General features: G+C 38.7%; 1 protein-coding gene across 2 annotated transcripts in view; it reads right to left on the bottom strand.

The window, feature by feature from the left end:
• The window catches only part of Klhl15 (kelch like family member 15), a 932,444-nt gene extending 910,406 nt beyond the window's left edge, over positions 1-22,038 (bottom strand). The window contains exons 1-3 of one of the 2 annotated variants that reach the window (XM_051142435.1): positions 21,934-22,038; positions 21,139-21,340; positions 3,777-4,488 (exon numbers count right to left, since the gene is read on the bottom strand). In XM_051142435.1, the coding sequence (XP_050998392.1) occupies positions 3,777-4,481 (705 nt within the window). In that variant the 5' untranslated portion in view covers positions 4,482-4,488; positions 21,139-21,340; positions 21,934-22,038. Of the gene's footprint in view, positions 1-3,776; positions 4,489-21,138; positions 21,341-21,519; positions 21,648-21,933 lie in introns of those variants that run through there. The other variant, XM_051142434.1, reaches the window with a different exon arrangement.
• Positions 22,039-22,239: the final 201 nt, after the last annotated feature.

Here is a 22,239-nt window from a genome sequence, read left to right as displayed (position 1 = left end):
AATTCCAAGAAACTGAAGTATTCTACTTTTTTTTAAGAGGAGGGAATTTTATTACTCTAAAACAAACAACACAGAATAGAGTGAATAAAATGTCTGATTTTAGTCACAGAAATGAGCTGCTTAGAGTCATAATACAAAAAGAATGGTGACTGGTGATTTCTAAGCCTGACCAGAACAACCAAGTGGTTTTCCAAGTTTTTCCTCTAATATTACAACATTTTCCTGTAATTGTTCCTCAAAAACATAATGCTAAAATGTAGATATGTTAATAGGAAACAAAGGGTATAAAGAAACTAAGTTAATAACAACACAAGGAAATAATCAGATACAGCCAGAATGTGAAACACAGACAATGAATGGGCAGTCTGGTCTTTCTTTAAAAAAAAAAAAAGTGGGGTGAAGGGGTGTTGCTGTGGATTAAGAAAGCTTAGATATACATGACAGTCAAAAGCAATGTATAAACACTGGATTCTAGTGGATTTTGGAGGCAACTGCAAAAGCTTGAATATGCATTAGTAATTTGATGATGGGTCTTAGTGTTATTGCCCCTAAGGTAAAGTAGTATTGTATTTAGATAAGAAAAGTCCTTATTCATAGGAGAATATAGTAAGTATTTAAGAGGGAGGTATTTGTGTTTACAATTTACTTTCAAAGCCTAGAAACATGTGGCAAATATAACAGTTCTTGAATCTAGGCAACAACTATAGACTATAGAGGTATTCGTAGAAAAAGACAATTCAAAATTAAAGCAAAGTCAACCAAATGTACTGTGCAAACCTTGATTAAATTTTAGTTCATGAAAAGCAACTAAAAAAAATGTTTGAAATAGCAGAAAATGGCTTGGATGTTATGTGACGTTTAGAAATATTGCTAATTCTCTTGGGTACAATAATAGCATTTTGGTTATGTGGGATGATATCCTTAATCTTGGGAAATGATAGCTGAAGCTGTTAAGGATGAATGGTCACAATGTCTACAACATTCTTTGCACCAGTTCAAAGAGGAAAAAAGATCACATAATAAAGACTAAACAGACTCTACCTATCTAGCAAATATGTTAACAACTAGAAATTTACGTGGTATGTTTTAGAATGAGATTTCTTTCAGCTTTTTTTGTATGTTTAAGTAAGTCTGTAACAGAAAGTTTAAAACATGTAAAAGCTAAAATAAGGCCATATCAACATTTCTGACAGATATGGCATGTGTATATAATCTGTGCACTTGAGAAGGCTGAAGCAGGAAGACTGCCCTGAGTGTGAGGCCAGACTGGGCTCTAGAACATGTTTAAGTCTAGCCTAAGGTAGAGTAAAAGGCTTATTTGAAGGAGGAAAATTGGCCTTGTTTGAGACCTGCAATGTTCTGAATACATAAAAAATATATATAGATTCTATTTTCAAGGAGCTTGAAATATAAGATATACAATGTCTACATTCTTTGATATGGACCCTGGCTATACAGTTTCAGGAGCTTGCTGTGTAGAGCAGGTTGGCCTCTGCCTAAGTTCTGGGACCAAAGACATATACCATTTTTTCTAAATATTTATTTGCCAACCAAATTGTCCATATTAGTTTGGTTCCTGAAGTTATATTTCTAGAGATAAGGACTCTACTATGCATAACTGAAGTGTATCTCAACATTTAAAAAGCAAGATTGCTTTGATAAACTTAAATCTCACACTATTAAGGCAACCTAACTAGTATTACTCAAGTAGAAATGAAAGATTTTATATTACAAATAAAAATAAAACAGTTCTCTTAAGTTTTCCTAATAAATTCCAGAAGGAAGTCTTAATAACATTTTTTTATGCTGATAAAATCAAATGCCTAAGGCCAGGCATGGTGGCATCCACAGAGGCAGGTGGACTTCTGGGTGTTCAAAGCTAGACTGGTCGACAAAGTGAGTCCCAACACAGCCAAGGCTACACAGAGAAACCCTGTGTCCAAAACAAAACAAAAAAAGAAAAAAAAGAAACAAAACAAAACTCAAATGAATGCCTAGCCAATGGTGATAACCACTGTTATGCTGTAGGCACAAAAGAAAATCAACAAGTTTAACTGTTAAACTACTACCTAATAACATTACTGTATAGCCACTATGACAACAGCCTATCTTGAAAACTGATAATTGAAATGTAGACTAGCCTACAAGCTCAGCATTTACAAACCATTCTGCTATCAATTAACCATTATACTGTCCCACGAAGAAACTTTATTTTCTATTTCAAAAATACTCTCTACTTCGATCTAGATTGAAACTGGGGGACAAGGTGCTCTGTTTTAGTCGTGCGAAAGCACCTACATTTAATGTATAAAGACAAAACGTGAATCTCTAGGGAAAGAGAGCAATAAAAATAGTAAAGGTAGAAAAAGTCAAAACATAAGCAGCAAATTGTTTACATAGTTGATGTGAATCTGGTCCTTACTGAAAAAAACATGTAAATTCTTTAGCTTTGATTATTTCTGTCATATTAATACAGTCTGAGAATAAGGATAAAATTCCTAAAATTGAGTTTTCTATTAAAGAAAATAATGTCATTTCATAGCAGAAGAAGGAAAAAAGAAAAATATGTCAGGCTGCTGAGTGTTATTTAAAGGCACAAATTTGTTTTTAATTTTTCAAATGGCATAACCAAACCTCCTTTTCAGAGATTATATTTTTTTTTCACAAGATCTGGCAACTAAACCTGAGTGTTTTAACATGAAGGGTGTCTGTCAACCAAATTTTTGTGTGCTTTCCAGAAAGAAGAAAAGATGTAAAAGGTAAACAGAGCCCCAGAGGTAACCATGTGATTAGAAACCAATTAAGTTAAGCAATTACTGAAGTTGCTCTCTCTCTCTCCTTTGGGCAAGAATGAATCACAAGTGAGACTCTGATATAGAAATGAAGATGCTTACATGCAAAAAGGCCAAGGTTGTTTTAGAGAAAGTATTTTAAAAGAGATTTACATGAATAGTGTGCACAGGGATGCTTGATGAATGTACATAAAAGGTTTATGGTCTACTAGTTTGGAAATCCCGAAATGTTTTTAGGCATATAACTTGTTTTCATGGTTAAATTTACTTAGTACTCACAGAAAAATGAAAACAAAAATAAGAAAGAGTATGTAAGACAACTGGTTATCAAGAGTTATTGTATATTCCTTATTATATTTTAAATAAAAAAATGCAGTTAATGTATATGAACCATGTAGAACTATAAAAATCTTCAATGCCAATTCTAGCATAGATTACTTAAATTAACTTTTAAAAATAATCTAACACAAAAAAATAAAAAATAAAAAAAAATTAAAAAATAATCTAACACAGTTCACATTAAGAAAAACTAAAGCAGCTGGGCATGGTGGTGCAAGCCTATAATCCCAGCACTCAAGGAGACAGAGGCAGGCAGATCCCTGTGAGGTCGAGACCAGCCTGGTCTACAAAGTGAGTCCAGGACAGCCAAGGCTACACAGAGAAACTCTGTCTCAAAAAAACCAAACCAAACAAAAAGAATAACTAAAGCAAATTTGTAATATTTGAATCACAATATAATCCAACCTTGAAAGTACTTTTAAAATCAAACTATTCTACTACCTACCTGCTTTACCCTTCACCCATAAAATGCATTTTAAAAACACCTAAATGCGTAAGATATAACAAAAGTCAGCTTCTTATATATAAAATATTCTTATAAATTTTTCCTCTTTTGACTCCTGACCAACTGTGAGAATCTTATCTATAAAGACATCTGTTTTAACTAAATGAGGAATCCTGTCTACTGCTTTCAAATGCACCAACCTTCTCAAAAACGCTGGATGGAGTCATCAAACAAAACCTGATGTTCTGAATGATGGTATCTGTATGCCTCCATCGTCGTCTATCATGTCGAAGCCAAGACTGCACAGCCTCGTACAGCTCTATTTCTGGAAACCTGCTTAGATGATCATTATCCAAATAAGACATGAGCTTCTCAAAGCTCAGATAGGATAGGAAGTCAGGCCTGGACATGAGTGGCACAAAGTTGTCTAGCAGAAAGGCGTCCAGCTTCTCCCTGACTCCCTCGATGTTAACACCAAAATCATCTAAGAGTCTCATAATTTCTGCACAATTTTCTAAGCAGATTTTGGCTAATAGAAAAGAGCAGCAGAATTTCACCACTTCTATAAGCTGAACATACATTGCCGCCTGGAGGATTTCATGAACAGTACTCATGCTCAGTTCTATAGTTCCATAATACATAAATTGAAGAACGTGGCTGAAACCGGTAGCTGTTAGACCTTTCAAAATAATTTTGTCCTGATCTCGTTCCCTCATGTCTGCTGTGAACATAATTCTGAAGTAATCACTCTGGGTGGCCAAGAGTGCTTTATGAGCCTGGAACTGATGGTCTTCAATAACCAATGTGACATCGAGAAGCAGTCCCTCCTCATACAGTGCTCTGAACCCAGAAGAGACACTGCTGTCATGGATGGAGGAACAGAATCCTTCCACGTCCCCTGCCATGAATCACCTGAAAAAAAGTAATTAAAGAAAATGGTATTAATCATGGCCATGTATTCAGAAGGTATTATTAAGAGTTGTAACAGTTTTTATAATATCTTAGGTCTACTAGCAAAGTCCTAAGTGTATAAACCCGTATAGAGAAGGCAACCTTCTATGAAAGTTTCCAAGCTAATGTTTTTGACTTCCTACCTGGAAAAGAGACTCTACTAAAGATAGATCTATCAAACAATAGTAACCTGTTAACTTACAAACAAAACATGCCTATCTGACTTACTTTATACAATTTATCAAATATATGCATGTTCCAAAAGATTTCATGAGAAAATAATTAGTTGAGGAAAAAACAAAAATAGAAAAAATACCAAAAAAACAAAAACAAAAACAAAAACAAAAAAACAAAAAACAAAAAGGAACCCACCCAAACCTCAAATCCTAGAAATTCACCCAAAGAAAATAATTGGATAAATATGCCAAGTTGTACAGAGAAAAATTCTTCTTCCTAGCATTATTTATAATAAACTATTATAAAGTATCTGGCACAATAGCACGCATCTATAGTTCCAACTGCGGGAGACTGAAGGAGAAAAATCCCTTGAATCCAGAATTCCAGGCCAGCCTAGGCACAATGAAGGAGGGAGAAAAGGAAGAAGGGAGAGGGATGGAGGAAAAGAGGAAGGGTGATAAACAAGGCTTGCTGAGAATTCAAAGTCAGCCTGGTTACACAGCAAGTTCCAGACCAGCTCCTGTCTTGGGCTACACAGACCCTCCTTGTCCACAAAAATATTCAAAAAGCTTGACACTTGTGGGGCATGTGGAACATACTTATAGGGAAGCAGAGGCAGGAGAATTGCAGTAAGTTCCAGGCCAGCCAGGGCTACATAACAAGAAACTCTAAAACAACAAAAAAACCCAAGTCTAAAAACTGATTATTAAATAAATATGGTACAACTTAATGATAGATTACTATAACAGGTAAGAGTGGTGGTAGCAATCTGTCTATTCTAACAAAGGATGTTTATTAGATGTTACCACAATATATTGAATATACCTTCAAAAATAAAAATACATATGTGTTGGTTCAGATAAGAAAATCTGAAAGAACAGATACTAAAATGGCGAGTCTAGGCAGTAAGTTTTAAGGGACATTTCTTTTATACTTACCTCATTAATCTCATTTTAAAAAACAGATGAATGCTTTTATATTTGAAATATATAATTTTTAAAGGAAAGTAAACAAATTTCTACATAGTTAAGAAATGAAGCTAAGATTGTTCAATTAGATCTAAGAGGCTGGGCATGGAGGCATGTCTTTAATCCCAGAGGCAAGTGGATCTCTGTGAGTTCAAGTCCAGCCATGTCTACATAGCAAGTTTCAGAATAGCCAGAGCTACATTATGAAATCTTGTCTCAAGCAACAACCACAACAAACCAAATTAGATTTACAGCTAGCGATTTAGCTCAGAGGTAGAGTGGGTATTTAGTATTCAGGCTCTAAGTTCAATTCCAAGCATCACAAAAATATAAATAAAAAATAAATAATTTAGGTCCAAATAAAGCAAAAATAAGCTAATTTAGTCTATTCTGTTTATGAATTGAAGTAGTTTTCTCTTTTTCCCACTAACAGTCATCTCAAGCCATCTTCTATCTTGTTCTTTCTTTGAATGCTCACACAGCTCCTACCTTCCTCTATGATTTCTCCGTTCCCGAATCTCCTCACAACCTTGCTTCATTGTGCACACATTTCCTTACATGTACATGTTGGTCCAAAGTTCCTTCTCCATTCTCATTTAAATTAACCATTTCCCTCAAATTCCCACCTTCCAGACATCCTGCTTCTACTCTCACCTTCACCCATCATAGAAAAAAAAATATTTTCCAAAGCATACAGATATTTCTAATCCTTTCCTTAACTTTCTATCATCCTTTTCCTAAATAAAACTTGGAAGTTTGGTTTTTTTGTTTGTTGGTTTGGTTTGGTTTAGTTTTTTGAAACAAGGCTTCTCTGTGTACCTGTGGCTGTCCGGACCTTGCTCTAAGGACCAGACTGGCTTTGAACACAGATCCACCTGTCTCTCCCTCTCAAGTGCTGGGATTAAAAGCGTGCACCACCACTGCCCCACTAAAACTTGGGACTTTTAATAAGATAAAAAATCCAACTTCGGTTGTCTCTTGTTACACACTTCTTAATCAATCACTCTCCCATCTGTCTGGCACCTGGCTGAGCTATATGTACCCATTCAGCATTCACAAAAGATAATCGATACAAAAACTGTGTCACCACTCCTAGTACCCCCCAACTCCTATAACCTCTCCCTTATTCCACGGCAAACCCTTAAGACTTGCCCTCATCCAGAACTAGTCCACATCTGAAATCCAAACTCTCAACTTCTTAATTAACACTGCTCTTTTTAGAGAAAGAAACTCACCATAGAGTATAAGCTGGTCAAAGACTCATAGACTTCCTGCCTCCCAAGTGCTAGGATCATAACCCTCTACTACCACAACTAGTGACATTCTTCCTCTTTCTTACCTTGCCTTATCCTAACTTTATTGCTCTTGTGTTTTGTTTTGTTTTTCGAGACAGGGTTTCTCTATGTTATCTTGGCTGTCCTGGATTCACTTTGTAAGGCCAGGGTGGCCTTGAACTCACAGCAATCCACCTGCCTCTGCCTCCCAAGTGCTGGAATTGAAGGCGTGCGCCACCACGCCCGGCTCTTTATCGCTCTTTTTGCATCTTATACTTTCCCATACTAGATCAACAACTCCTGCCAGAGCCTCCATATCCCTTGCCGCTTTGCCTGTCCTACATACCTTCCCACTAAACGAAAAACATGCTGATCTGTCTTTTACTCCTTTGTTTATTCATTTGTTTTTGAGACAGGGTTTCTCTGTGTAACAGCACTGGCTCTCCTGGACTCACTTTGTAGACCAGGCTGGCCTCAAACTCACAGAGATTCATCTGCCTCTGCCTCCCTGTGTGCTGGGATTCAAGGGGTGCTCCTTCATGCCCAGCTCTGTCTTTTACTCTTAAGGTAGACTCTTCAGTGTCTGTGGACAATTCTTTCTTTGAACAACTGTAAGGCCATTCTCCCTACTAGTAAGTACTGATGTACAACTAAAAGATGTTGCCAAACTAAACAAAACCAATGTGGGCAAATCTCTGGAATGTTATAGCCATTTGGAGGAGGAGGAGTTTTGATGCAAGGTTTCAGAGCCTCATTCTGCAGCCCAGGCTGGCCTTAAATTCACAGCTTCTTCCTGTCTCTGACTCCCAAATCCTGGAATTACAGATATACACTACATGCCCCACAACATGCCACTTTGAAAATAGTCTAGAATGCTTCATTGATTTGGAATTGTATGTTTGAGCTATCTGCTGAAACATTACCTACAGATCATGCCAGGCTTGAAGAACACAATCAAAAGATGTAGCAGTTAATATCTGGGGCTCTGAAACCCTGCCAAGTGACGATGCTGGGACCCAATCTCAATTCTTTTTCCCCTGGTTGGGTGTTTTGACCAAGAACCCTTCCAACAAAGCAACTGGCAACTCATCTGACTCCTGTCACCTACTCTATCTCCTCCTTCTGGAAACAACACCTGACAATCTCACTGCTCTATTATCATAGCTTCCCTTTTATTTACTGAAGGGAAAGCCTGTGTGCCAGATATTACATTAGATATGGATATGTGCCAATAGGAATCCTCTCTGTACAATGGATGTGGTTAAGGAGGAAAAGGCAGCACTCAAGACACACTAAGGCACTCTCCACTCTCATGAGGTGATTACTAGATTTCCTACTGCTTCCCATGCTGTCTATGACACTATGTTTTAACTTCTTGACTGTTTAATCAGTGCTGAACCTGGCCTGAGTTCATGTAAGAAAAGAATGTTAGTAGGAAAAACGTCTAAGCTAGGTGTGGTGGCATATATCTGCAATCTCAGCGGAAGTGGAAGGAAGAGGATCAGGAGTTCAAAGTCATCCTTGGCTACAAAGCAAGTTCAAGACTAGCCTAGGCTACACCAGATCCTGACTCTTAAAAAGTGTGAGGGCTGGACAGATGGCTCAGCAGTTAATAGCATTAGTTGTTCTTCCAGAGGACCCCAGTTCAATTCCTAGCACCCACATGGCAGCTCACAACTGTAACTCCAGTTACAAAGGATCTGTCACCCTCATACAGACATACATGCAGGCAAAATATCAATGCACATAAAAATAAATAAATCTAAAAAAAAAAAAGTCTGAAAGGATAATATACCAAAAATACTAAAAATGTTTTTCTTGGCATGGTGGCATGTCAGGCAGTTTCACTAACTGCTAATCTGTTTTGTAATATAGCTACAATCAAAAGATACCACTGCTTATACAAAAACCTGTTAACAAAAATCTTTAAAAAGTCTCACACTGCCTGGTCTTTGTTTTCCTGAACCTTTCTGCAGCATGACACAGGCCACTGCCTCATGGCTGTCAGCAGCATGTTATTCCAGATCTCTTCCTATGCTACTCATTCTTCATTCTCATTCATGGGTACATTTTTCTCAAACTATCCCCTTTGTCTCATCTCAACACTGTATCTTTCTGAACAATCTCATCTAAACCCATGGTTTCTAAGATCTACTTTCACCAATATCTTAACAATCTTGTCATATTTCAATCCTTTGTCCACTCTGCCATATCAATTGCATAGCAGACACCTCTGTACACTCTATTTGTAATGGTATCATCTTGGAAATTCAAAATCAAATACACCTAAACCTATCTACCCCTACTCATTTTTTCCATTTTATCAAGAGATATAATTTTTTCTTATGTTTTTTTTCTTCAGCTTCCAGAGAGCTATGGTTATAGGCATGGACTATTATACCAAATGCCATTAATCTCTTAGCTCATCTTTAAGGCCTATTGATTCCACCACATTAAATGTTCACTAATCAAAGACAGCACAGTTATGCACTAAATGAAATTAAGAGCAAAATACTTATTTAGTATGCCATTAATTTAAAATTATACAATTTTAATTAAAAAATAAAAGTATACAATTTTAACCAGGTGCTTGCCTACCATGCACAAAGCCCTGAGATCAATCTTCAACACCATTAAAAAGAAAAGAAAAAATGATCCAGTGTATTCAATAGTTACTACTACCTAGAAAGGTTTCAAAGAGTTGTGTTCATCTTTATGAAAACAGTATCCCACCCCACCCCCCCGAAAAAAAAAAAGTACCTAAATGAACATTTTCTTTTTCAGGTTTATTTATTTTATGTATGTGTTTTGCCTGCATGCATGCATGCATACATGTATGGATTGATGCATAGGCAGCCTGTGTGTATACCTGTTGTAAAAGATAGTACTAGAATGCTGGAACTGGAGTTACAGATGGTTGCGAACCATCATGTGGGTTCTAGAAACCAAACTTAATTTTTGTAAGTGCAACAAGTGCTTTTAACCACTGAGTCACCTCTCCAGATCCTAAATGAAAACTTTTAAAGGAGATACATGGATTGCAATACAACTCAGCCTGTGCAAGGTTCCAAGTTCAATCCCTATCCTGGTTCAATCCCTATGTTTGGGGGACAGGCTATGCACTCCAGGCCTGTCTCGAGCTTATGATTCTCTTACAGGATATATATATTTTTTAAAAATGTAGGAAGCCAGATGCAGTGGCAAACACCTGTAATCCCAGCACTCAGGGAGGCAGAGTGGATCTTTGTGAGTTCAACACCAGCGTGGTCTACAAAACAAGTCCAGGACAGCCAAGGCTACACAAAGAAACCCTGTCTTGAAAAACAAAACAACAAACAAACAAAAAAGTAATCCATATCCAAGTGTCCTGGGTTATGCCTATAATCCCAGCTACTTGGAAATCTGAGGCAAGAAGACTGCCACAAATTGCAAACCATCCTGGTCTATAGTGTGAGATTTTGCCACACAAAAAGTAATCAAAACACCTAACTATGGCAAAAATATCATATGGCCATGGAACAATGGTAAACTCCTTGTCAAAAAAATCTGGCCGGGCAATGGTGGTGCATGCCTTTAATCCCAGCACTCAGGAGGCAGAGGCAGGTGGATGGCTGTGAGTTCGAAGCCAGCCTGGTCTACAAAGCGAGTCCAGGACAGCCAGGGCTACACAGAGAAACCCTGTCTCAAAAAACAAAACAACAACAACAAAAAAAAAACCTGAAGACATGAGCAGCACACCTGTCTTGAGTACTGTGTGCCTTCCTGTTTACCCAGCCTGACTAGAATTCCTAGCAAGTGGGCTCCTCTTTAGTCCTATCACACATGGTCAGATCCACCTAGGAAATATGAGTCAAGATGAATATTACTTTGTCAAGAAATCTGGAAAGGCAGGGGACAGGAGAAAGAGAAGAAGGGATGTACATTAACTATGTGTGATTAGAATTAAAACATTTCAAGGAGCAGCTCTAGACATCCACTTGTGGCCTAATTATCACAGAAACGCAGTCAACTGAGAAAGAAGAAAGCCTAGAGTGGTTCTTAACACCTTCATTTTCAAGTCCCCAGATCCAGATCCAAAGAAATCTTTATGTCTTGGAATACTCTCCCTTGTTGCCTGAACAGACTTCTAGTTATAGCCAAGGGTCTAATAACAGAAATATCTGTTAGTTACTTAAGATTTCTTAGCATTCTCTCTCTGTAAAAAATGAGAGCATTAGACATAATCTCTGAACTTTCAAGGCACAATATTCTCATTTGTTTTTCTCCTTTTTATGATTGTAGAGATATGCAATGCATATTAAAACTAAAGCTGAGCAATGATTCCTCACACTTTTAATCCCAGCACTTGAAAGGCAGAGGCAGGTGATCTCTAAGTTCAATGCCAGCCTGGTCTATAGAGCAAGTTCCTGCACAGTCAGGGCTACACAGAGAAACCCTGTCTCAATCAATCAATCAATCAATCAATAAATAAATAAATAAATAAATAACCAACCAAGCAGGCATACAGGCAAATAAACCATTGACTTTAAAGTCACATCAATACTTTTATCAAGTTTACCTGATCTAAATCAACTTCTAAGAGTAATGTATGATAGCTGGGGCATAGGGCAGTAATTTCTTTTCCACCTAGGAAAACTCAATGTACTTATCAATAAGACTCACAAGCTTTAAAACAGAATCAGAAACTTACATTTATATGGAAAGCATGTATGAAAGCAAAAAAGTACTAAATACCTCATGAAAAACTGACAACACAATACCATACAGTTTCTAGAATCACGCTCAAGAGATCAAATTGTAATTCTACCTCTACTTGCTCTGTGACCTTACTGCAAGCTATTTAACCTCTCTGTGGCCTGATATCCTCATCTGTAAAACGAGGGTACTAATAGTACCCTCCAATTCTTGGAGGCTCCAAGAATTAAATGACTTAATGCACATAAAGCACTTAGCATGGTGCATCACCCTGAAGCACACTATTAGTAGTGTACTGCATCCTTTCTCTTGGTGCCTACTGGAGCCCATAGTAAACTTGCTAACCTCATAGAAATTCTCCCTAGCAACAGTATTTTAAACCATAGCCCACCTTCTCAGAACCCAGACAAACTCTAATTTACTTGATAGATGAAGACACTAAGGTTTTACAGATAAAAACTTTATTCGTGGTCACACACCTAGTGAAGTGTTAAAAAGACAGGGTACATACCTTAACAATAGAAGAGAAGAGGAATCATAAAAAAAGAATGTAAAAGAATCTAAGTTTTAATCTGATTTTATATTAATTCTTTTGGATATACTGTACTGAATAAAATATATTAAAATAATTTTACCTGTTTCTATCAGTTAATAAAAACCTACAGCTAACAAAATTTTAAAATGCATTATGTATCTGACATGTAGAAACTAAACAGCACAGATTTGTAGTATCAATGTTTAAGACATCAAATAATCAAACTTACAAATGAACACAGGAAACAAAACCAACTTGTTCACAATCCATACCCTGAACACTACAAAGAAAAAAAAAAAGACTTAGAGGGACAAACTCTAACAGAAAAAAAGAAAACTGTAACACAAAAACACATTTAAGTAAATTAATAATTAGAAAAAGCAAAATTAAGACTATAAAAAGGGAGAGATATAAAATCTTATATAAAAATTCTCTACAGAATTACACCAACTTTAGAAATAAAGTAGTAATTATGAGAAATTTAACACAAAATTCAAATATGTAACTCTATGATTAATGAGGCCTGGGAGAAAAATCCAGTAAGAGACTTTTGAGAAAGAATTATTACTAACACAAAAAATGTTAAGTGTTCAGAAATTCTATATCCTCACTTCTCATAATCTTCAGATCAGGGCAAATTATGGCTTATAAACCTAATGTGTACATATTCTATACTTGTCCTTCAGAATTTAAAATAGATTTTTTTTTCCAAAAGAGGAATGAACCTAAATTAGGCTAAATTACAAGGCATGTTCATACAACTAGGAAAGAAATACTGGACAGTGTGTCTTTTTTTTTTTTTTATCAACTTGGCACTGACAAAATAGGGGGGGCACTAAAGATATAGTTCATACTTCAGTGGTAGAGGGCCCTGGATTCAGAAATTGTATCCAATACGCACGCATGTATGCACACACAAGCACACACACACACGTGTGCGTACACACAGACACACACACGTACACGGATTGGAGGGAAGATGGAGGCAGGGTAGGAGAGACACTGTGCATATGAATGATATGGTCTAGGGAGAACTAGGATCACAGTCACCTGAAAGAACTTGTCAAAGTCAAAATTATTCTCAAAATATTTTGAAAGCTTTAGGGCTTTTGAAAATAATTATAAAAAGTAGGATATGTAGCTCAGAGGTAACACACTTACCTAACAGGCATGAGTTTCCTAAATTCAATACCTAGCGCTCCCTTCTCAAAAACTTATCTGTCACCTTTACTCTCCAATTTTCAGATGTTTCCACTTAAGGAGTATGCAGAATGTAGACATGTCATGTTTTTTATAAAACCAAATATTAGAGCCGGGCGTGGTGGCGCACGCCTTTAATCCCAGCACTTGGGAGGCAGAGGCAGGCAGATCGCTGTGAGTTCGAGGCCAGCCTGGTCTACAAAGTGAGTCCAGGATGGCCAAGGCTACACAGAGAAATCCTGTCTCGAAAAACCAAAAGAAACAAACAAGCAAATATTAAAGAAAGATTTGGGAAAACATGGCCAGTAATCTAATTATCAAGGATTTTAATTTTGTTTTTTGGTTTTTTTTTAATCCCCTTGGAGATAAGGTCTTACTTATCCAGGCTGACATAGCAATTCTTTTTCAATCTCCCAAGTACTGGGATAGGCCACTACACCTGGCTTCAAGTGCTTAATTTTCTAGAAGTCAGAAATTTTTCAATAAAACCATTATTCATGTAACTTATTTTTTATTTATGTAACTTTAAGGAGGCTACTTTTCAAAAGAATTACAGAGCCCAGCATGGTGGTGCACGCCTGTAACCTCAGCACTTGGGAGGCAGAGGCAGGCAGATCACTGTAAGCTCAAGGCCAGCCTGGTCTACAAAGTGAGTCCAGGACAGCCAAGGCTACACAGAGAAACCCTGTCTCAAAAAACAAAAAAAAAAAAAAAAAAAACCCAAATATTTTTAAATTATCTAGTATTAGTTTCTAAATAAATCAGTACAGCCCACATAAACCAAATTTCTTTAGAATCCAAACAAATTCTAAGAAATATAAAGAGGTTCTGGGGCCTCTCAAGTATCAGTGAAGGAAGGCAAGAGATAAGTGATTAAACAAACATGCACATTTACATGTGCACACACCTCTGCCTTGAAAGACATTACAGTTATTTTATACCACAGAAATTTCTAACAGTTCAAATTCTCTAGTGACCAGTAAAGAAAGAAGTCTGGTGGGGGTAAAATTGGAAGGAAATTAAAGGCATAGAAATTAAATGCTTCCCTTTTAGTTAGAAAGCTACCATTCTGATTTGAAGGCAAAATTCTAAAAAACTAAATAGAAGATCTTTCAAAATCAACTAACTTCCATGTTTATGACATAAGTACTTAATTTATTGCTTTCATATTCCTCTCAAAGCTGCCTGAAATTTCATATAAAATTGTAAGCTGTTCAGTATAAAAGCTAGACTCTCAAAAGATTAGTATGTTTATCCTTAATGAAAAATATAAATGATTCCATACTGCCTTCACCATCAAATTGTTCTACCAAAAATGACACCTGTGAAGGAAATGCCATACTTGCATATTAAAATAAAAATGCAAAGCTTACTATTTTTTTAAAAAAAGAACTCTCACACGATTTTTATAATATAGCCATTAATTTTAAATTCAACAATCCTAAAGTAGCAAAATTCTCAACATACTGATGGTAAAGAACATTTATAAATTGGGATTTTTCTCCCCCCGCCCCCCGGTTTTGAGCTCTAAGAAGCATACATTCCTTTTACCCTCAAATATATACTACTACTCAAATTGGGAAAGAACACAAGCTGATTGTGGGAGAAAAGATTGTATATTTGTTTGATACTGATGACTCTTGTCATCAAAATATTTTATAGCTCAGTACTAAACTACTGATGACTTAAACTACTAAGAAAGATCTGGTCCTCCAGCCTCAATACTGTACCTATACATACAGGTATGGTTAGTATTTAGTCATCCTAAAATATAAGAAAACTAAGAAAAGGCCCACTCGTTTCAATGCTATTTTCATCTTTAATGCTCCTTTACTTATTCCTTATTACAAGAAAAAGTAATCCAAGAGTGATGTCATGGAAAACAGCTCCCCTGGCCTTTAGAGATTGGATCCAGTGAGAATTCTAGGAAAAGTCTCTACTGGGAAATAAAATCCCAAATCTTCTAAGCTGCATGTACTGTTAGCATTTTCATTCTCCCCCAAGAATTATATAACTAACATGAATCTTTTGGAAGTTCTTGCTGTTATGATACAGATATCCTGCAAGTCTATGATGCAGTATTAACTAAATTCAAAGATAGTATTAAGAACAAAAAGATACCTTTTCTATCTATTCTTGATTCAGGTAAATTTTCCCCCAATGCTTATGGAGCCCAGGGCTTCACACATGGGATGCAAGTACTCTATCACTGAGACACATCCCTGTCTGGTGAGCTTTAAGGATCTCATACTAGAGAAAGAAAACTAAACTGGAGAGATTGAAGAGAGAAAACTGAGCTTATTCAGTAGGTAAAGGTGGTTGTAGCCAAGGCTGATGACCTGAGTGCCATCCCAGGGACCCCATATGGTTGTAGAGAATGTGTACAAACACAATAAATGAATGGATAGATGGATAGATAAATAAATAAACACATACATAAATACACAATAGATGTAAATTTGTACAAACACAATAAATGAATGGACAGATAAATAAGCACATACATAAATACACAAATAGATGTACATTTTTTAAAGATCCTAAGGCCTGTAAGATAGTTCAGTGAGTAAAGAAGCCTGCTGCCAAACCTAATAATCTGGGCTTGATCCTTGGGCACACAAGGTAGAAGAAGAGAACCAATTCTCACAAGATGTATTCTGACCTTCATGCCCTTGCTGTGACTCATATGCATGTACATTTGAATACACAAGAGAGAAAAAAAACTAAAAGGCTGAGGATATAAGTCAGAGGTAGGGTGTCTGCCTAGCATAAATAAAATCCTAAATTTAACCTCTACCTCCAACTACTAAAAAGAAAAAAAATCTTAAGATTGTGTTTTACTTTTTCACCTTTTGTTATTCTAAAATTAAAAGTTCTGGGCTAAGCATGTCATTCAGTAGTAGAGCACTTGCCTAGTATATGTGAGGCTCTAGGGAGTTTAATCCTCAGCACTTCCTTCCAAAATATACAATTAAAAATTTTTAATTCTGGGCGACTGAGATGACTCAGCTGGTAAAGGCACTTACCGCCAAGCCTGACAACCTGAACTCAATCTTTGGGAACTTTAGAACCAACCAGCAAGTTGTCCTCTGATCTCCCTGTGTACATTACCAAATACATCTACAAAGACTCAGACAAAATGCAATTTTTAAAAATTCTAACTTGAAAGAGCATCTACTGCTAGGTATAATGGCACACACCTTGAATCCCCAGTACTTGGGAGCAGAGGCAAGCAGATCTCTGTGAATACAAGGCTAGTGTGGCCTACATAGTGAGTTCCAGGACTCAGGATTATGTAGAGACCCTGTCAAAAAAGGCAAATCAAAAACCAAGGGCATCTACTTATGTTTTATTGGAGGCGGTTTGTATATTTTGCAACATGGGATCTGCCTGTCTTTGCCTCCCATATGCTTGAATCAAAAATCTGGGGGACCACTCAGATTTAAAACATCATCTATGTTTTCAACTTTTTATTATTTTATGTGTATAGGTATTTTGGCTGCATGTGTCTGTATACCATGTGAGTGCCTAGTGGCCATGGAAGCAATAGGAAATCATAGATGGGGGGCTGGAGAGATGGCTCAGTGGTTAAGAGTGCTGACTGCTCTTCCAGAGGTCCTGAGTTCAATTCCCAGCAACCACATGGTGGCTCACAACCATTTATAATGGGATCTGATGCCCTCTTCTGGTGTGCAGGTGTACATGCAGGCAGAACACTGTATACATAATAATAAATAAATCTTAAAAAAAAAAGAGCCGGGTATGGTGGCGCACGCCTTTAATTCCAGCACTCGGGAGGTAGAGGCAGGCGGATCGCTGTGAATTCGAGGCCAGCCTGGTCTACAAAGTGAGTCCAGGACAGCCAAGGCTACACAGAGAAACCTTGTCTCGAAAAACAAAATAAATAAATAAATAAATAAATAAATAAAATTAAAAAAAAAAAAAAAAAAGAAATCATAGATGGCTGAGAGCTGTCGTATGGGTTCTGGATATTGAACCCTGGTCTTCTAGAAGAGCAACCAGTACTCTTAACCACTGAGCCATCTCTCCAGCCCCGTGGTCATCTACTTTTGAGACAGCAGAAATGACCTACAGGGGCCTTTCCAATGGTTCCTAAAACGGCAATGATAAGTTCCTTCAACTCTTTTTTTGTTGTTGCTGTTTCTAGAAAACCAGCCTTACTGCACCTGTTGTTCCTCTCTGCCTAGGATCATTCTATCCAGATATCTATAATGCCCTTTAGATGACTAGGAAAGATTCAACTCAATGATTCCTTGTCCTAAACCCAGTAGGCTTTATTCCCAGCACTCAGGAGGCAGAGACAGGTAAACCCCTCTACTTCATCAACCAAATAATCTACATCTCCACTCTCTGCTTTATTTTTCCCCCCTATGGTATATTTAATACTCAAGTTAAAAAAAATGAGACAGGGTCATATGTTCCAGGCTGCCTCTGCTGAGGAAGATTCTGAACTGATCCTCTTGCCTGCACCTGCTAGAGCTACAGAAATGGGCCACCATACTTTTTTCTTTTCTTTTATTTTTTAAGTCAGGGTTTTTCTTTGTAACCTTGTCTGTCTTGGACTCGCTTTGTAGACCAGGATGACCTGGAACTCAGAAATCTGCCTTCCTCTGCCCAACCCTCCTGTCCCCCAACCCCCAAATGCTGGGACTACAGGGCTGCACCACCACGCCCACCTTGGGCCACTATACTTTTAATTTTTTGCTCAAAAATTTGTGTTTTGTGCCAGGTATAGTTACACATGCCTAAAATCCTAGTACTTGGGAGGCTGAGGCAGGGGGATAAACCCCCAGTTTAAAGCAAACCTCGGTTACAGTGAAAGACTAGGGGAAAAATATTCCAAACATGAAAAAAAAATGTTAAAACACCAGGCATGGTGGTACACACCTTTAATCCCAGCACTCAGGAGGCAGAGGCAGGTGGATCTCTGAGTTCAAGGCCAGCCTGGTCTACAAAGGGAGTCCAGGACAGGCAAAGCTACACAGAGAAACCCTGTCTCAAAAAACAAAACAAAACAAAAACAGAACAAAACCTGTTAAAACTATTAACACCAATTTAAATCACCAGCTCCTAGATCAGTGTATGGCACATAATAAATGCTTAATAAATACTTGATTATGAACAAATTACTTCACGAACTTCCATATTCTATGGAAGTTTCTGCTTTCAATTTAAAGATGAAAAATCAAAATTATGAGGTTAAGTTACTGGCCTAAGGTTACCATATTAAATTATGGGGCTAGGGTCTTCCTGAGTTCCAATCCTCCCAAATTAACTACTATTTCTACAAGCTCTCACCAATGGCCAGCTTTTGTTGTTCTTCAATTTTTAAAAAAGCCCAAAGGAACTATAGCATTCTAACTCTAAGGAAATGTGTGGTAATATATTAATCTACAACACCCCCAGCCTGACCAAGAGTCAATGTCCTCATTTAACATTCAGGCCTGAAACAGCTACAATTCAAAAGCCCATACCAGCCAGGCAGTGGTGGCACACGCCTTTAATCCCAGCACTCAGGAGGCAGAGGCAGGAGAATTGTTGTGAGTTTGAGTATACAAAGCAAGTCCAGGGCAGCCAAGGTTATGCAGAGAAACCCTGTCTCGAAAAACAAAACAAAACAAAAATAAATAAATAAATAAATAAAACCAAAAGCCCATATCTGACATGGGCCACCAACATCACAGGGAGAATCAAAATCAGGGGAAAATGTTAAAGGTACTAAAATATAACACTTTTTCCTTTCTCCCAGCTTTCTTGACTTGTCCTGATGTTTTTATTTGTTGATATATATTGTCCTAAGAGAAATTAAAAATTTAAATTATTAGCACAAATTTTACCATTCATTTATATTGTAACAATACCAGTTTACACACATTAGTAAACCAAGTATGGGACCCTCTCTTCTAAGCACACATGAAGTCAGTCAAACTAGCCTTGGTTCCATGATTTCAGCCCCAAATAATTCAAAACAAGGCAGAGAGTCAAACTTAGAAATTCCCAATAAAGTAGCAATCTGAAAAAATTATCTTCAGGACAAGAGATAAATCCAAAATATAAAAGTAGCCACTTTAAAGTTGGCTGTTCCTTTTCCAACTTAATCCAGCCGCCTTTCATTATTCTGTCTTTTTACAAAACACATAAGCATACTATGAAAGACCACTGGCATTGGATTAGGGAATTAAAAATTTAACATCTATCTACTCAGAAAAAAACTATTAGCAACTAAAAATAGTATACTCCAAAATGGTCCTTTCTCTTTTTATTGAATAATTTTAAGCCAAAACATTCTACAGTTTTGAAATTTTAGCAGATAAATTCTATTTCTCTTTTCTTTCTTTCTTTCTTCTTTTTTTTTTAAGTTTTTCAAGACAAGGTTTCTCTGTGCAGCCTTGACCATCTTGAACTTGTAGACCAAGCTAGCCTTGAACTCACAACGATCCGCCTGCCTCTGCCTCTCAAGTGCTGGGATTAAAGGCCTGCACCACCACATGCTGCAATAAATTCTATTTTCAAACCACAAATATTTACTATCTTATTTTTTGCTAAATTAGCCAGTAGTAAAGAGTGTTAACTAACTTCCTTTACCACTGACAAACTGAGACTCAAAGCACCTACTAAGTGTTGTGATTAAAAATGAATTGAATTACACAAATACTGCATTAAGTGCTAAAAAGTTAAAATTTCCTATACATTTCTAGATCTACTAAGCATCAGAGAAACATGAACGCATTTGTAAGCTCTTTTAAAATGATTTTCAAATGGATACAAGCATTCAGTCATCCGGTTCCCTAGATATGGAAAGCAAACACTGAAATTAGTGCATATACATCTAAAAACACTTAAAATGACAATGGTAATTCAGATTAACAAAAGAGAAACTCTTAAAAACATAAAAAGACTAAACAAATGTAAGGTGTTAAATATTCTCAGTAAGAAAAGGGCCTGAGAGGCCTAGAAAGATGAAAAGCCCATAGTAATATTTGAATTAAATACCGTTATTTAGATAAGCAGTTACCATCTAGTAGGAGGAAGGCCAAGCATCGTGACTATTAAACAGCTATCGATCACTTCACTGTTTTGCTATTCTGTACTTATTTACTTATAATATAGAAATTAAGAGGCAGCAACAGTTAGCCAAATTAACCACTTTGGCAAAGGTTACCTAAAGAAATGACCTTACATTTTCGATAACACTTTACAGCTATAGATTATTGGAGCATATATGACCTCATATAGTCCTCACTACCTTCTGATGTGGCTATTACTGACTACATTTCATAGATATGAAAAGATATGAAACTGAGTTTCCTTACGAGGTTTTCTCAGTTGCCCAGTTGGACCCAGACATTCTGATTTCGTGGTTTATGCCTCACATTTCGCATAGTTCTAGTTAAGGCACAAATAGAATTTTTAAAGGGAAGGAACCGGTTAGGGGGAAAATAATCATGGTACCTGCAGCTCTGTGCTGCAAAAAATGGCTGAATTATGCTTCTTCCTTTTTTTTTTTTTTTTTTTTTTCCTTTCTCTCTCTCTCCCTCCCTCCCTCCCTCCCTTTTTCCTGGAAAAAAAATTTACATTTCAAACAATTTAAGTAAACTCAAAGACAAATTGGTGGTTCCCAGAGTCTACAAAATGTTTGAGTGGGGCCAGTGCGGTGGGGGTCACGGAACCCGTGCCTTCCTTGGGGCCGTGGGCAAAGCCTGGGCACCGCAGGCCGGCGGCAAGGGGGGCGGCTACGCACCTCGGGGGTCCTGTCCAGCCTCTAGTGGACCGCAGTCTGCATCAGGAAGAAGCGGGCCAGTGGGCCGAACGGTGGGAGGGTCGGGCGCCGGGACGAAGCACGATAGGCTCCTCGGACCTCTACAAGGGGCCGCTCCCTGGCCGGGCCGGAACGCTCCGGCGCGGGGCAAACGTGCGAGCCTTAGGCCCCCTCACAAACAGTCCTGGGAAAGAAGACAGCGCTGAGTAGCGAGTCCAGACAGTTGGGTTAGGCGTTAGGCGCGCGGCGTCGGGGCCAGGGCCCAGCCTTGCCAACGCCGGGAAAGGGGTCGGGGAGGGGGGGGGGGGGCGCCTCGCAGCACCCCACGGGGCTCGGCCGGAGAGCCGTCTTAGGGCCACGAACCAAGAGGGAGCTGAGGGGGCCGAGGTCAATAGCAGAAGAGGCAGCAGTCGCGAGGTGGACGACAGCGTCTCCGGGTTTCTGCCCCTAAGCGCGCGGCGCCTCAGGATCACCCACGCCGGGGGTGGAGGAAAGCGGGAAAGGGGCGGGAAAGGGGCGGGGCTTGCGGGGCCACAAGCCAGGGGCCGCTCCGGGTCTCGCGCCCCCTGCGGGCCACGGGAGCCGCCTGGGGCCCGCCCAGGGAGGCGGGGCCCGCCGGCAGGGAACCCGGGCCACAATCTCTAAGACACGGAAGCCCGCTGCTCTCTTGGAGAGGGCGGGGACGGGAAGCCGCGACTTGGAGACCAGGCCCGAGAGGCCCTCTCAGCCCCCGAGGGCGCCCCGTGGGGGCCAGCGCGCCGCCTGGCGGGTGTTTACCTTCCCCTTGGTCGAGCGCCAATGCCGCCATCTTTCAACCGAGCGCGCGTCACTTCCGGCGCCACGGAGCGGGAGCGGGTGTGGGAGTCCAGTCCGGTTGAAACAGGATTGTCCCGCGCCTGCTGCGCGGGTTGTCCCTAAAGAGAGCCTGCCACAGTGGGGGGCGGGGCGGGGGTGGTGTCACTGAGGAAAAGAAGTAGCGGAAAGCTGTAGGTGGGATCCGAAGAAGCTTTCACTCGGAGCATGGCTGTCAGTCTGAGAGGCTCCGCTGTGCACCTCCAGGCGGCCGAGTCACTCCTGTGCGGG

Source organism: Acomys russatus, chromosome X, assembly GCF_903995435.1.
Source record: "Acomys russatus chromosome X, mAcoRus1.1, whole genome shotgun sequence".
Lineage (NCBI taxonomy): Eukaryota > Metazoa > Chordata > Mammalia > Rodentia > Muridae > Acomys > Acomys russatus.
The sequence above is the reverse complement of the archived record's forward strand: the minus strand, read 5'-3'. Positions and strand labels throughout refer to the sequence as shown.